Raw genomic sequence first — 17,732 nt, 5'->3', positions numbered from 1 at the left:
AGACATTGCTTCTTCTCGTCAAGGGAACTAATTTTAGATTTTCTTATTTCCAAGGGAGATATCATTACATGCCAAGGAGCTGGGAGAGAACTGAATTGATGTTTAGTATTGATTGAATATATGGCATGAACCATCTCATATATTCAACAATGGCCAAGGTGACTTAAAACGCAGATTTATTTGTCAGATGTTATTGTCTGTGTTATTGTTATCTAGATTGTGGGGCAAATAGAGAGAGAGACAAACAGAGAGAGAGGATAGATAGATAATTTGTATCCCAGCCCTGCCGTGGTGAAGCAGTGGATTTTTTGAGAGCAAAGAGGAAACACAAAGCTGAACAAGCAATGGTGGAGCATCATAATTCCAGAAAGACTGAAAATCATCGCTGGGTGGACTTGTGCAACTTCTCATAACCTCCAGCGAGTGAGTAGTCAATGAAACATTATTCCGATTCTGAGAAACAGTATTTTGGTAAATTCTGCAATAGTCTTCCTCTCTTCAGAATTCTACATTTTAGCCTGTTATCCCACTGTTCAGAGGGCAGTTTGCCTTCATATGCCACAAGCAGTTAGGGCTCAAAAACTAAAATGAACACCTCTTCTTCCACCTCGCTTCATAAGACATCTTCTCCCTTCTCATTTGTCCATCCCGTAGCCCAGAGTTTCCCAAAAGTTACCCAGCTTTTCCCCCTCTCCTTCCCTGCTTTGCACTTCCTCCTACACATCTCTTATATCCTGGCCTCTTGCCCACCATCCTAATTCAGATTGTCATCACCTCCCCTCTGAATAACTATAATATAATAGTCTCATTACCCACTGTCCTCCTGCTAGAGTTAGCACTCTTCAATTTGGCTTCTGTATTTTACATGCAAATCTTTGTTATGTGTAGTATCCCATCCCACCCCTATGACCATTAAAATCCTCCCATCAGCTTCGTGACACATTATCAGGGGGAAAAATGGTTGCAAAAGATAGTGAACAGTTTCATTTCATTTTTGCAAAACATATGCATGTGTAATAAATACTATGTGTATAACACACATGTGAAATACAGTATGCATGTATAGAGCCATGGGAAAATTTAAAATGTTATCTGTGCTTTAACTATTTTTAAATTTATTTTTTATTTTCCAACTTTCTAATGAACATATATGTATGTTATAAATACATACATACCTACATACGGAAGGAAGTGAATGAGGGAGAGGAAAGATAAAACCAAACCCCTTAGTACAGTTTGTATCAAGCCATGCTTTGCTCCCTGCTTCCCACAAAACCTAAAGTTGAGCCATACCTGTGTCTTTCATGTTCCGAAAGCACACCACACCTCTCTGATTGTTAGATCTTGCATATTTATACCCTTTTCTTGAAGACATTTGTCTCCTTTTTTCTTCCTATTCATCTTTCAAATCTCTCCCCCTTTTAACCCTATGTTTTTTGAAAACTGGGGTTATTTTATCTTGTTCATCTCTGTATTTCTTGTATCTGGTGAGAGCATAACAAATGATCCCTGCGTAAGTGAATGATGAATAATTTTCTTGGCTATAAGTGAAAAGAAGTGGAAGATATATCCTCCCTCAATACTTACATTCATACCTTTCATACAATCTCAGAAAAGAGCGCCAAGTGGCTTTCTCTGTGGTCTTACAGTAGACAGTGGTTACTTGTGGTAGGCACAATTTCAGAATGCATGGGCTTCTAACTGTTTTCATTTTCTATTTTCTAAGAAGGACTCATGGATGTTCCCTTACAAGTCAAATTTGGACTTTCAAGCTTTTTCTTTTTATTCAATTTTAATTATTTTCACTTAATAATGCTTTTTATTTCCCTAACATGGAAATGATCACAGTCATTTTTAAAATCATTAGAAAGGACTCATTTAACTACCTATATATTGGTACTTAAATTCACTGAGAATACTTATTAAATGGTTTTTAAGGAGCTTAAGATTAATTACAGCAAAAAAGATCAAAAAAGTCTTAGTCCTCCAGCATATATTCTTGCATTACACGTTAAATTATTGAAATCAATATGTGAACTTTCAAAACCATTGCTTTTTCTCTCCTAGTCCACTAATGAAGGGAAAATCTCTGGATGCATGTTCTTATGAATATCCAGATATGATTTCATCAGTAATTGCTTTTTTTCTAACCCTCAGTCTACTTCTGCTGCCATTTAATATTGCTCTACAATATCTAATCACCTTCTAATGTTTATTGATTTACAATACTTACAAAATTTTCTTAAACTGTGAGAAAAGTATTTGAATGTCTTATTCTCATTACAAGTAATATTTTTGTTTGAAATCCACGGAATTAAAAATAAAATTTATGTATTTTCATATCTTTGTTTTTCATAAAATGTAGTTGCAAGTAAAAAATAAAATTTCTTTGTATATATGTAAGAAACTTTTCCAAGAGAGGAAAGAAAAACCCTAGAAATGTTGGATCAATGCAAAGAAAACTTATATGGGTATTTAATTGAGTTCACCCTTGCTACCCTGCATATTCATCATGAGCCAGTTGCTGAGTCATAGATTAGGTGGTGGTCGTTAAGAATAAAAAGAAAGCATTGCATTGAGATTTACGGGTGACCAGCGCCTTCTCACATATTATCATCTGAATGACAGAAACAACGCTAAAGTGTATATGAGCAGTAAACATTGGTATCCCCATTTTAAATGTGAGGAAACTGAGGCTTAGAGAAAATCACTGATTTGTTCCATGTTACAGAGCTAGCATGAACACGTGTGTCTTTCTTTTAAATTCTTGAATGATATACGAAAATGAGTATGGGTTCTGGAATCATCCAGACTTATGTCTAAATTCTAGCCATACATCAGACAAATTTCTTAACTCTGTAAGTGACATTTGTTTAGAGTTTTTATTAATGGATCTAATCCTATCTAACTCAGAGATATGTTGTACATAATGTGTGACTATTGATTGGCACATGATATTCAATTCTAATCATAGCCACATTTATTGAGCCCTTATTGTGGATCATGTATGGTTCTTCATTCTTTACGTGTAGTAATTTATGTAATCCTCTCAACAATCCTGTAAGGCGGCTTTCACAGAAGAGGAAACTGGGGCAACGAGGGAGGGAGTTAATTTGCCCAGGGTCACAAAATGATGGAGCTGAAATCTGAATTCTGCAGTCTGACACAATAGCACCCACCCTTAATCCCTGTACTACTAATAATGTTAGATCTAGACCCTTCTCCTCTCTAATCATGTGCCACCCTGGCCTCAATAACTGTTTTCCAGTGCTTTACATCAAGTGAATTTCATAGGAGAATTCCTTAGTATAATAACCAATTTCAGGGGCTTAATAATGGAAAACATCTGATGTAGCATATGAAATAAGACTGATATTTTTCAGAAAAGAAATCTCATTTTATAAGTTAAATTTAGTCACATAGTGTACAGCCTGAATGATGACTTTTGCTATTGATACCCAGGAAAATGGTTATAAATGAACAAAGAAATGGATGTATCCATAGAATGTGATTCTATCATGTGCATAATGTGTGACTTATTGAAAAAGGAAAATTTTCAGCTAACGCAAGAATATATTTATTCCCAGGAATGATTCTTAGTTGTGCCAGACAGATGTCTGTCATCACACAATATTTCTTTTGTTTATAATTAAAAAAAACAACAACAATAAATGATGTCAGTTGTTTCCAGATAGCTTTGTGGTATTTTCTTTTGCTTTGGTCTTTGCTGCCACATACCGTGTTTCCCGAAAATAAGACCTAGCCGGACAATCCGTTCTAATGTGTCTTTTGGAACAAAAATTAATATAAGACCCGGTATTATATTATATTATATTATATTATATTATATTATATTAGACCGGGTCTTATATAATATAAGATTATATAAAATTATGTTGTATCATAAGACCCGGTCTTACATTGTAGTAAAATAAGACTGGGTCTTACATTAATTTTTGCTCTAAAAGACACATTAGAGCTGATTGTCCAGCTAGGTCTTATTTTCGGGGTAACATAGTATGAGTTTTTCACTCATGACCCCATCATAGAACAAGTGATTCCACGTGATTTTTGAGTCCAGTATTTTCGACACAAACTAGTCACCAAGAAACTTAAGTTTATATATATTCTCCTGGTCATAGGTTATTTAATGGATGGTCAAAGGGATTTCATCAAAAGTGACCTTCTCTTCAGGAAATTAAAACTCTCTGAGATAGCTGACTTATATCCAGTATAAACAATGACAAATTACTAAACATTTTTAAAAATCAGCTTCACTAAATTATAAAAATTTGGTGGAACGCCTTACTATTAACAGTGAAAAATAGGCAAAATCTACTTATTTATTTATTTATTTATTTATTTATTTTTGCCAAAAGTTAGTTTAGTTGGTCCACACCATTCTTTTTTGACATAACACACTTCTTGCTAACTTCCCAGAAACCTATATTTCATGGAACACACTTTTGGAAACATACTGCCCCTTTTTAAATTATTATATCATTTTTATTTCAATAAAATTTTTAGAGTACTACAATTAAAATGGTATTTTGAAACTTTATGAAACACTATAGGGAATGATAAAAAATAATGGCCAATCTATTGAGCAATTTATCCTCCCAGATACTATTTTTCCCCCCAATTATCAGCCTTGGCTGTTAAACCATTCAGTCATGTACACAGTTCCAATTACAAGAAACACCTGGCATAAGGAGAGGGGAGTCAGTGGGAATTAGCTATGTCCACTTTGTTTTGACCTGTCAAAGTTAGCCAATACAGCGAAGCCTTAAGACACAGTTGGCCTTTTAAAGATAAAACACTGAGGAGCAATAAAGTATCAGATCTGGGCAGGGTGACAACTGCAAAGTTCTAGAACAAAGCCAGGGTCTGACTTTAAAGCAATGTTAGCTGTAACTCAGCTCTGCTAGGCAAGCATATCTGATGGGTGACACCAGAATCCCAGAGCAGCTGTTGACTAATGCAGAGAAGTGACATATTCTAGAGATCAGCTTGAAATGCCACCTGGTTGTGGATTATGGAGAAGCAATGGCAGAAGGCAGGTCCACTGAGCATGTGGCCAAGGAAGGAAGTCCCGGTGACTTCAGCTGAGTGGAGAGAGGCAACCTGGCCCGACTCACAGCAGCAGCCTTTTGAGGCTAAAGCTGTGGAGACTTAGAGATATGTGATCTATAAGGACTCATTCACCAGACTTGGCTTTGAATGAAAGAGTCATTTCATCCCACACAGTGAGTTGTGACAACCGCTTAATAGTAATGATCAAATCACAGCAACAGCATTCAAGTTCAGGAAATAATGAGCTAATTTAAAACCCAGAGGGAATTTAAGACAAGCTAAACAACAATCTTATATCTTGAAATTTCTCCAGGACACCTTCTCTTATAACTGGGGTCATGGAGTCTTTCGTTCCTCCATGAAAACAGGCAACCCTTAATTCTGCATTGCATGCCAAGGAAGATAGCACATTTTCCACTGGAAAATGCCAACTCCTCACTGGGCATGCTTGCTGATAACTGACAATATCAAAGCCTGGACTGATATGGCTGGGTTGGGTTCTGAACAAACCGCTTCAGAGTTTTGTAACTGACATCATATGCTTTACACAGTCCCCGGACACAAGTAGACAAAATCCATTACCAATCTGTTCCAGATTGTCTTGTGTATTTTATGGCTAAGTACTGAATCCCAAGCTAATAGGCAGAGCAGGGAAGAAAAATTAGTGATTTATAAATCAGGGCTCAGTTGGTTTTCAGATATAAAGGATGCCCACTCTTTTGCAGGCACTGGTACAGGAGAGGACCAATTGCTTTTTGTCCCCCCCACCCACCCACCTCCACCCCTGCCTCCGTTGTTTCCACAGCTTGGAAAGCCCTTCAGCTCCCACCTGTCTGGTGAACTCCAATATATTTCAAGTTGTAATCTCCTTTGTAAGACAGAGTCGATCACACTCCTTTGTGCCAGTACTGCGTCCAGAACAATCTTCAGAATAGCATTTAGCACTTTCTACAGCCATTGTGTGTTTACATATCTTTTTTCTCTGCTAGAACCCAATGAGGGCAGAGATTGTGGCTGGCTCTTAGAGATGCTGAATGAATGAATGTCTGCTAAAGGAATCAATTGAAAAAAGCGAACAAATGTTATAAACTATAAACTTCTTTGGAGAACTGAAAACACATGACAAATGAGTAGTTGATTTTCAAAATCAATTAAAACAAATATTTTCCTTGATGATAGGCATGAATATATAAAAATATTTATTCATTTTCTACCAGAGGAATTAATTTTAAGTCTTTAGTTAATAAGTAGTTTCCTGCAGTGCTATTATTCAAAGTTAAAAATTATTTGAGTGACAAAGAAAGCATGTGCTGGAAAGGTGCTTTGAGGCTTTTTTTTTTTTCCACTGGAAGGAATAGATTTGGCCTGAATCATTCTCACTCTTGCCTAGTCCCACTTTTGACCAACTGTAAGCCTTTTAAAGTGCAGCTGGTTATGCTTAGGGATGCCATCTGTGGCCATGAAAAAAGAGTCTTCCTTGATGAAGAGTTAATTGGTCTGTAAATATTTTACAAACATGATCTCCATTTCTTAGTACAGTGTGTTTTGTTGTGTTTTGTTTTGTTTTCTTTTTCAGTCTGTGTGAAGCATGGGTTTGAAGTCAGATACACCCATGGCTCAAACTCTAGCTACTTTACTTATTAAACTGACTTCAGAAAAGCTTCCCCCAAACTCTACAAACCTTTATTTTTTCATCTGCGGAATGAGGATAATAATACTACCTCAAAGAGTTGCAAAGTCGCAGTGCTGTGATGTGTAAGTGCCGACCCTGGTGCTTGGTGTAACCCAGGTTCTCTATAAATGGCATCTCCTTGTCAACTCATCAGGAGATCGGTGCCCCAAAAAAGTTAGTCCATAAATACAGTAGGTGTATCTTAGCTCTTCTTTAGCCTGTGGCCTGTCCTCCCACAAGTCCCACAATTTTTAAGAGCCATATGCTTATTGATCACAATTTATGCCATGGAATTCTAGTTTATCCAGGACTTCTAATAAGATGTGACTACACAGAGCCATTTCTCTGCTGTATGAAACTCCAACAAAAGTGTTTAAAAACTTTTAATGGTTAGAACATTTTTCTATTGCTAATGTATTTTTGCCCTTCATAAAACTCTAACCTATGATTATCAAATAGTATAAACTAATCTTTTAATGTTTAAAATTTATTTTAGAGTTACAGGAAGTTCCCAAATACACTTAATCCAGCTTTCCCTAATATTAACATTTTATATGACCATGGTACTTTATCAATATAATCAATACTAAGAAATTTTTAAAAAATACTAAGAAATTAATAATGGTACAATATACGTACTTAACCAAGCACCGTATATGGATTTCACTAGTTTTTCAAATAATATTCTTTTTCTGTTCCACCATCCCAAATTGCTTTTAGTTATTGTGTTTCTTAGTCTTCTCTAATCTGTGACAAGTCCACAGTCTTTCCTTGTCTTTCATGACGTTGATATTTTGAAGAATGCAGGTCAGTTATATTTTAGAACGCCTCTCAGTTTGGGATTATATGATGTTTTTTCCTGATTATATGAAGTTAAACATTTGTGGAAAGAATACTGCAGAAACAATGTGTTTCATTTGGTCACTTGATGACAGGAGTGTTGGCTGGGTTTCTCCACTGTAAAGTTACATTTTTCCTTGTGTAATTAATAAACAGCTTAGAGGAGTTACCTTTAGACTGTTCCTATAGTATATTTAGAATATTTTTTTAAAGTCTGATTAATATGCATGAAAATATAAAACTACATAGAAGGACTGTCCCATCATAACACAATTATTTTCATATGTATCTAATTTTTATAATGTTAGGATATGTTTATACTAAAAATTATATTAACTTTTGGCCTCACAGTATCATTGGATGTTCAGTTTTGAATGTATCAGTGTTTTCTTCTAGACAGAATTTAGCTTCATTTAGCATGTTTGAGCTTAACTGTGAATGTATTAAGATGCTGGTAAGTGGGTAATCTTTAAAAATAATATTTAATACTAAACAATTACCATTAAAGCATCAAAACAGGTGGAAGTCATAACTTAATATATGTAATGAGATAATTCTTTTGTAGCATAATTCATTCCACATGTCACTTGGTATAAGTTCCCTTCAAGTTTTAAAGCCCCCCCAATTCTTAAGGATCTTTGGGTGTATGGACCTGTGTGTGCCTGTATAGGTGTGTTTGTGTAATAGTTACCAAGATGAAAGCAGGCAGGAAATGCCCACATGGTGTCCAGAAATGCCCACATGGTGTCCAGTGTAACTGCATGTTTTATTAAAACAGGCAACTCTATTTGTGCCACGCAAGCAGAAGATTCCCTACCAAAGCCACATTTTTAAGAATCACAACCTCATATGCTTTATTAGTGGACTATTTATGAGTGGGACAGTCCATGCCGAAATACCTATATCGATAGCTATGTTCACTCTGAGTGTCAATATCTCCTGTAAGTAGCTTCCTTGCTACTTACTATGTGATATACACACTTGTTATGTTTGGTGTCATCATTACTGATAAGTACGCAGCAATTAAACATTGTCTTCTAAAGTATCTCTGTAGCTTACTGCCTATTCTCATTCACTACTATTCTGCTTCAGTCTGTAAATAATAGGTTTGCTCCTTTCGAATGGGAAATAAACTTTTCTTTTTGTTGTTAGTGTTATTGTTTTGTCATTTCCCAAACTAATCCCGATTCTTCAAAGTATGAGAGAGCCCGTGGTCATGCATTCGGTTCCAATTCCACACTTCTTTGTTCACAAAGAACTGAACTTTTTCAAATATCCAAACATACAAATTGATTCTTTCTTTTCATTTGCATTCACATCGACCCTTCTGGATTCCATCTGGAACCCAAACCAGAAGTGCTGAAAGACCACAACAAAGGCTGCTTGCCTTGGAGTTTCTAGCTCACCGGAAGTGGGAAACATTAGTCATTCCACAGGCCCCATCTCACTAAATTTTTCGGTCCAAATTCTACACAGCCCAGAGACTCACATGCATTTCTAAATTGAGAATAGAGGGTGCCTTTCCAATGGACCTCAGCAAGCAGATCACCCCGGTCTCATCCTAGTTAATTTGGAGGCCATTGAGCTTACGAAAGAGGAAAATGCATATTAGTTCAGGCATTTGGAATGCAAGAGAAATATAAAGGAGTATTGCAAATATTGATTCGCATTAATTGAGTAGAACTAATTCATCTGCTTATAATTTGTTTCAATTATCCTTTTCCCTGAGTCCATTGGGGACTAACTTAAAAGTCTTAGGTAGTATCATGTGTGTCCCCTTTTCAGCTGATGTTTGCTTAAGGAAAGAAACACACAATAGTGTTATGTTATGTGATGGCTCATCACTGCATGGATTCTAATGTGTTATATATAAGTAAGACCATGAACTCCAAACATAAATAGCAAGTCAAGCTGCATATATTAATTCCACTACCCAAGTTGCATTATTTTTAAAAACAATTAAAATTGGAAACATTTGTAAACTTACACTAAAATCAAGTACTGATAATATCAAGTACTGAAAATTATCCATTTTTAAAACAATGTTTTTAGAGATCCCTTCTGTACAAAGCAGAATGACTTAGCTAGCTACTCATCGTCATTAAAATTCAAAATAAGGCCATTTTTGTAGGTAAGCCTTGTTTACTGCAAGTATTTTATTAGAACAAACTGTAAATAAATGTCAAAATGTCTCTTACTCCTCAAGAAAGATGTTTAATTTTGTGGTTTCTCAAAAACAATTCCATAAATTGTTAAAATAAGTTTTATGAAAGGAGATAGAGCTAAGAGACTTAACTGATAAGAATTTTTAAACAGAACAAAATTAAAGAAACTTAATTTATTACCACAATCCTAAATTTTATGTCATTAGAATGAGCCAAGGATGGTAATCATGATTCCAAAATAATTGTACTCATTTCTACCCACTTCTATCTTGTTCTCCAAACACCATTCACTCAGGACTTAAATGGCCATGTTTTCTATCAGTTCCAGAATGTTTCATGTGCTCATTCTTCTACCTGGAATATTCACCCAATTCCCTTTTAATTATGTTTCCTCTGATTAACTGTCAATTCTGTGAACACAGGACCATATTAAATGACTGTGCAAGCCCGTAGTCCTCACAGTCCTGAGAAGGAACCAAACCTGCCAACATCTTGATTTCAGACTTCTGCCTCCAGAACTGGGAGACAAAACTTTCTGTTGATGTAAACCACCCAGTTTGTGGTACTTTATTACAGCAGCCCTAGAGAACTAAGATACCTTCAAATGAGCTATCAGTCCTTTTCTTATTTTCTATTATTTTACTTTACTGTTTTCAACATTATTTTCTTTACTTAAATTTGTATTTTTAAAAATATGTCTATAAGCATGTTTCATACTATTGGCAAAATCTTCAGCTCATACCATGTTTCCCCGAAAATAAGACCTATCCCGAAAATAAGCCCCCGTTAAGATCTCAGCCAGACGGATGTATTTAGTACGTTATGACGATGTTCCAGAAGATGACATGACTGTATTTGAATAAATATAGATTGTTGTACGTGAAAAAAATAAGACATCCCCTGAAAATAAGCCCTAATGCATCTTTTGGAGCAAAAATTAATGTAAGACCCGGTCTTATTTTCAGGGAAATGCGGTATAAGACCCGGTCTTATTATATAAGACCCGGGAAACATGAAAAGTAAAAAGTAAAAGTTCATTTTGGCTTTCCCATCTCTGGCCTACCATTCTTAATCTTCTAAGAGAGCCACTGCTCAGAGTTTCTTGTGGATCATTCCAGAAGTTATGTATGTACAGTAAGCATATGTAACATCTACCACTTTATTTTACTTAGATAAATTCGTGATGTACATAATGTCTTCCAACTTGCTTCATTGCTTTAATACCTTATATGTCTCTCCATATATTCACCTGCGTCCTTCTTTTCTAAGAGTCACCAAATATTCCATTATATGGGTGTAGAAGTTCTTTGACCTGTTCCCTATTGCTGGACACTTAAGTTGTACCAAGTTTTCTATCACAGAAAGTACTCCAGTAAATTTCTTTGAAGACTTGATAAAGTATATCTCTAGAATAAATTCTTAGCATAATTACGTTTGTGAAATATTTCCAATTTGCCTTCCATAAAGGATATGAGTCTCTTTTAATATGAATTTATATACATTGTACTCTTCATGAAAAACATTCAGTTTTAGGATCACCATGATACGTAAACGATGATTTCCGATGGATTATGCTATAATTACTGATTGCTAATGTATACCTCAGCTAATTATTCTAAAACTGTTCATTCGGTGTCTAGTACTATGAACCACACGATAGCTACTTGGTATTTATGGCTGGGTGACTACAATACAGGGAAAGTAGTTGTGAAATTTACAGATAATGAGAAGACAGAAAATAATTGATTCCTTGGGGAAAAGATAGCAAAATTAGTGTCTCAGGAACCACATTTCTTATGGGAAAATGAACATTCCTGATCTAGAAGGGGACTCTGCCTTTCTGGGGGGAGGCGACTGTGCCTGGATTGTTCAGTGTGAGCGGTCACTCCTGACTTACTGGAAATAGCAGCAGCCCCGGGAAAGGGGGGTTGGGGGCGGGGAATGAGCCCCTCTGGAAGAAACTGTGTGCCACAGGGAGTGAATGTATGTTTTTGAAGTTAGGTGGGCATTTTAATGGGAGAAGGGGAGAATTGTTTCATCTTAAAGGAATGACTCCACGGGGCCAAAAAAGTAGGGAAGGTTTAATCGCACCTACCGGATCAAATAATCCAATTTGGTATTTCTCTGAAAATATAGCAAAATCACATTACAAATGACAAATACCATTAATTTCTTTGTGGCTAAACACTTCTGTAAGAAACTAAAATGGGCTTCCAGAGGACTTGGTAACAAGAAACAGTGGTCATATATTTCACAGGTACAGCCCGGGGAAAAACCAAGGGCACCTTAACATCTCCTGTTAGTCACTGCAGCACTTCATGAAAAGTTAAGTAAATGTTTTAATTATGTACTAAACATATACACTCTGCACATGTTTGAACAAGAAAATCCCTGTTAATTATCTTATTGCACTCAACTGCGAGCCATGACAATCCACTCAGGAATTTGTGAAGTCTCTAGCAAAACGATACACTCTAAATGTGCAGCTTTCTGAGGTTAACGCCATTTTAACCTGCTCTGCTAAACATTACCTTTTTAGTGTATTTAGTCTCGGAGGCTTAAGACACTTAGACACTTAAGACCAGGAGAGCTGTCATTCATTTTCTGGAATATGCCTGAACTTGACCAAATTACTAATCACACCTGTGAAGAAAGAAATGAGAGACACTAATGAGTATTTTTCTTGTCAAGATTAAGTTGTTTCTTCTCCCTCCTCCTCCTTATTTATTAGTAGAGGTAATCACTGTTAAGATCTAAAGAAATACTCAAAAAAAAATTCATATGGCCTTAGAAGAATAGGTCCCATGAGACTCTTAGAGAAAGAGAGCAGTTTGGCTGCATCTTACACTTTCAAGTAGGAGTTTGTTTTTACTTCTGTAGCAAGAAATGCAGAGGGAGGCAGCCCGAGGTCTTTCTTTCTGCTCACGGTTGCCTCGTGGTCACAACATAGCTGCTCCTTTCTCAGGCTCACATCTGCATTCCAAGCAGTAAGGAGAAACAAGAGTGACAAAGAAACAGTGGCATCAGGGAAGCAAACCTTTTCCAGAACTCCATAGCCGATTTCCACTTACATTTCTTTGGGTAGAATTCTGTCACACAGCCATGTATGAATGCTGTCATACATCCTCCTCTACAAAGGAGGCAGGGAAGTAGAGTTTTGTTTGGTTGGTTTTTTTACTGTTAGATGCATTGCTATCTACAACAGAACAAAGGTCCTTCTGTTAGAAAACGAGAAGGGAGAATGGCTGTTGTGCAGGCAGGCACCTAACATTGTGTGTTGCAGTCCTTGAGATCATTGAATGTGAGTCTTGCATCTCTCCTCTGTCCACCTTTCATCGTATGCCACTATTCTCTTATCCCATAAAACGTGCACAGAGCCTGACCAGCTGTACTGGTACCGCCTTTTCTTCTCCTAACTCCCTTAACTTTGTCAGCCAGTCTCTGGACATGTGTCTGTATTCGGCCATGTGCTTTGTTTCATTCAACTTTAAGGGTAACGTTGTTTGACTGCTCCTAGAAAATGATTAATATCTACTCCAAGCAGGCTGCCCTGGCTTTCCAAAACATCAGGATTAGGATATATGAACTGCAAACAGAGATTAACTGCTCAGGAGAAATTCAAAAGGAAGTACAGACTCCAACAGAATAGTCTTTGGCCTAAACTACAGAGAAGAGGGTGTGACTTTGAATTTTATTTACTTCAAAATCTACTGTCCATCTCTCAGTCTCCGTTCTGCCTGTCCTTTGCAATACGGCTTTGATGCCTGTCCTGTCTTGGAATTTACTGGAGTCGTGGCTGGTTAGTTAGAATCAACACCGGTGACCTACCGACGGTTGTACGGTAGGTGGCCAGTGGGAAACTCCAGCTGAGGCAGGAACAGCACCATGCCCAGTAACCATTCAAACAAAAGACAAGGCCAAGGAGGTAAGTGTGGGCAGCTCCTGCTTACACTGTGCTTCTCCTTGTTCTTCGCTACGTTTATCACGTGGGTTCCTATGTGGGGGCCGAGGGATTCAGAAAGTGTAACCACTGAAACTTTAAAGGCATTATCATGCTCTATTGCCAGTCATTTGTTTCAGTAGCTTTAACGTCGGATCAGAAAACATGCTTCTTATAGTAAATTTGTTCTAAGCGACACCTAAGAAGGTAACTTGAACAAATTAGGTATAGATCTCATCTCAAGATTAAGAAGAAACTTTTGACGAAGAGTTAGACGATGTCTCTTGAGGTCAGCGGTTCGCATTCTTAGTATGGCACTTTGCACATTCTAGATGTTAAATTAATACCTTTCCATTTTAAAAGAGGTACCCACAATGCTTAGGACCAGGTTATTCATGAATCACGTTTCATCGGAGTTAAGAGTTTATAGTACATAACTTCGGAGGTGTCATCTCAAGAAAAGATTTTATGAGTTGATTATTAAAAAACAGATTGTTGGCATCTCAGTTTGTTGAGCAACTTTTTTGCTGTTGTTGTTGTTACTGAAGATGTCAGGTAACATCTTTTCCCACCTCATGGCCTCTCACATGCGATTCCTTCTTCTTGGAATTCTCATCCTCCAATTTTCTGCATTCTTCCATGAAGGTGTCGTCTCTGCAGACAGACTGCCTATGACTAACCTATCTGAAATAGGCCACATCCACTCGTCAGTGATTGAGCTTATTTCCCACAGAACAAGCCATCAGCACATGTAATAGTACATTTTTCTCACTGATTTACATGCAGGGCTTCAGCAGAACAGACTAGCTAGGACTTCGGCAGCTGCAGTCTGGACTCCCTCTCTAATGCCCTCCAGACAGATATTAGGGCACGATCAGAAACATACACAGCACGTAGACCCCAAGCAATAATTTTCAGGCAAAGGTTTAACTAAATACAGACTTTTAGAAATATTTCAACATCATTTGAATGTATATATATGATTATATGTAATGAAAAATATCTATATGATTAATAAATCGAACACAACTGCATCTGAAATACCTGAATTTAGGTGAGTTAGTGGAATGTCCATGATGTGTTTCCTATGGCAGGTACTGTTCTGTAACAAAACATGTTCTTTGGTTTTTCTTAATTATGTGCCTTGGAAATCTCTCCACGTTAGTCCATTTGGATCTATCCTTATAATATGTTCTTTATGCATTTCTTGAGAGTTTCTCTAGATTAGCCTTTAAGAAGTCTGACTTCTGGGCTATAGAGTCTGTGAATTTTAATTTTAGTATAAACTGTGTTCCAAAGTAGACAAACTAATTCACACTCCCATCAGCAATGTATAATGGTAATGTTTCCCTAAAATTTAATATAAACATTTTTTAATCTGATACATGCATAATGACATTTTTTTCTAGCCTTAAAAAAGGTCCCATCTCCACCAAAAATAAATGTATGCATAAATGTCACACACACACACACACACACACACACACACACACACATACATCTTATTCACAGATGCTTATTCATACTAAAAACTCCTCACATTATCATAAACTTTGTATTATTTTTAATTGCTTTATTATAATGAACATTTTAATACAAATCACATTCCTAATCTTTAATCAGTCTCCTAAACTTTAGTTTCAGTCATGAATTAAAAATGAAAATAAATAGGTTTACTGAATCAAGATTTCAAGAAGCCTGTACAGCACCCCATGCCTTTTGTCCGTTAACATTCTGGACCTTTTCGTGTGAGATCTGGGAATCTGAGTTGGGGATGAGGATATTTCAGAGCATAAGGAAAGGTGACTAGAAATTATTCATTAGAGGCAGAGTTACAGAGCAAAGAAGAGGTCAATCCAATTATTTCTCTCCATTGCTGAGAATATATCATATAAAGAGGGAGAAAACTCTAACCTTTTATGAATTTAATAAATATATATTGTTGCCTACTGAATGGCAGGGACTGGGCAGATGTGTAAAATCATTATTTGTTCTCATGGGATATTCAGTCTAGTGGAAAAGACGCAAATAAACATTATCAAATGGCGAGACTATGAAGGAAGCAAATGGTGCGGACATAGACAAAAGCAGGGGTACCTAATTGTGCTAGAATTTCTTGCTGAGACCTTGAATGCTCTTCAAGACCTTACAGTCGCTCTCCATGCAAAATGAGGGGAAAGCATCCTTGAAAGAGATTACAGCATTTTTACCTGCCCTAAATTGTGACAGACTGAGAGAACCTGGTGAGAAGGATGGCAGTGGAACCAGGTGAGGCAGGATAGGAGGACTCAGCAGGTATTGGTGCTTTGAAGGAAAAACTAAGAGAAAGTCACTGCAGTCTGACCTGCTGGACCTTTCAAACTATGGGCGGCCCTGCTTGGTCCAAACCACACCTCTGAAATGATATTCATTGAGGTGAGGTTGACCTGCTTTTATAACTACATGAATATATTTTGGGTAAAATCCATGTATTTGATTACATTTCTGGCATATTGTGGGTCCTTAATAAATGTTTGTTGAAAGAAAATCCCTCTATTAAATTAACACTCTTCTACAATAGTCCCCATTTCCTTTCTCACATTAACTCTTTTCCACAATATTAGAGGATTATATTGTTCTTCATTAGAGTATATTATATTTATACTGTGTCAACACACGGGTATATTTTTAAAGGAAAACTTAAAGGAAAATTCACAGAGCAAGAATTTCTATTAATCCCCTAATGCAAGTAGCTCCTTGTAGCACAAACAACTGTTGATAAGTCAATAACCAAAGAAGGGTAAATAAGAATTGCCCCCTTTATCCATAAATGTTACTTGGCACAGAAAATTTTATTTTTTAGATTTTATTACTGTGGGTCAGGTTAATTATTATGGCAGCTAATTTATCTCTATCACTTTAATGCAGGATTGTGGTTTGCCGATTCATCCAGAGGAAACCTGTGGGTTACAGCCTATTTCATCCGACTACATTGAAGCCATTTCACAATCCGAACTAAAGATTTGTCCTTCTGGTGACACAAAAGGTGACTATATCATTGGATATCACTACTCTTAAAAAAAATCCTTTAATATATTAATAGATAAACATATCCTTATTTAAACTACCTTTGAACAAAACAATCAAGGTAATACTTTACTCTTTCATTCGTTTGAATTGCAGCACATAGAATTAATGTAAATGCATTGTTTTAATGTGTGAAATATTTTGATTAATCAAATACTTTTCTCTTCACCTTCTGCTTTTTACTTAGTTCATCCGTATTCAACTACAGAGCTCAGCTCAAACGTACCTTGTGCCAGAGTCTTCTTTTAGCCTCTGATTTGTTTCCTGATTCTCTATTCCCATAGTACACTGTGCTTTTCTTCCATAGCAGTTTTCACAATTAAATAAATGATTAAGCATGTAATTAATTGTTTCATGTCAGTGTTTCCAGGCTGTCATTGCATAAGGGCCAGGAGTCTGATTCATGTACACTGTATCAATCCACTTAGCACTATAATTTCTACATAGCAGGAACAAAAGAAATATCTGTTGATCTTGTGAATAAAAAGGACTGCAAAGAATACATGTTCAGTTTTAAATCATTTCCTTTAATTAAAAAAAATATATTTGGGAATGATCACTAATGTCTCCCATATATTGAGCATTAATAGAGGCAGAGAATTTGTCAAATTCAAATTCCGTTGTTTAATCCTGCCTAAACCCAGAGCAGGCCTGGAATGAGAGCCTGCGGGGCCACTCTCCACATTTCCAGTCTCTCCTTCCCCAGCACACCCCTTCTTTCAGTGGAGACCAGTGGGGCCAAGCCAAAGCTGGGACTGAAAACGCCTCTAAGCTGATAAGAGGAGCAGGGAACATCTTCTCTGAGATTCCTGGTTACCACTCCAATCTCCTGACCCCAGGTCCCCCTTCATCCAGAAAGTCTGAAAAAACACTCAGGAGCTTTTCTATCCTTGCCATGAACTTCACACCACAGCCTTACTGGAAAATGAGTTTCACAAATGGGCGGGACGAATTGCAATTTGGCATGCACAGTTAA

At 36.7% G+C, this 17,732-nt stretch overlaps 1 protein-coding gene across 4 annotated transcripts in view; it reads left to right on the top strand.

The window, feature by feature from the left end:
* The window catches only part of CPED1 (cadherin like and PC-esterase domain containing 1), a 251,594-nt gene that overhangs the window by 190,296 nt on the left and 43,566 nt on the right, over positions 1-17,732 (top strand). For all 4 annotated transcript variants that reach the window (XM_033098799.1, XM_033098798.1, XM_033098801.1 and 1 more), the window contains one exon: positions 16,598-16,715. In XM_033098799.1, coding sequence (XP_032954690.1) covers positions 16,598-16,715 — 118 coding nt within the window. The remainder of the gene's footprint in view (positions 1-16,597; positions 16,716-17,732) is intronic.

Source organism: Rhinolophus ferrumequinum, chromosome 26 (genome assembly GCF_004115265.2).
Source record: "Rhinolophus ferrumequinum isolate MPI-CBG mRhiFer1 chromosome 26, mRhiFer1_v1.p, whole genome shotgun sequence".
Taxonomy (NCBI): Eukaryota; Metazoa; Chordata; class Mammalia; order Chiroptera; family Rhinolophidae; genus Rhinolophus; species Rhinolophus ferrumequinum.
The sequence above is the reverse complement of the archived record's forward strand: the minus strand, read 5'-3'. Positions and strand labels throughout refer to the sequence as shown.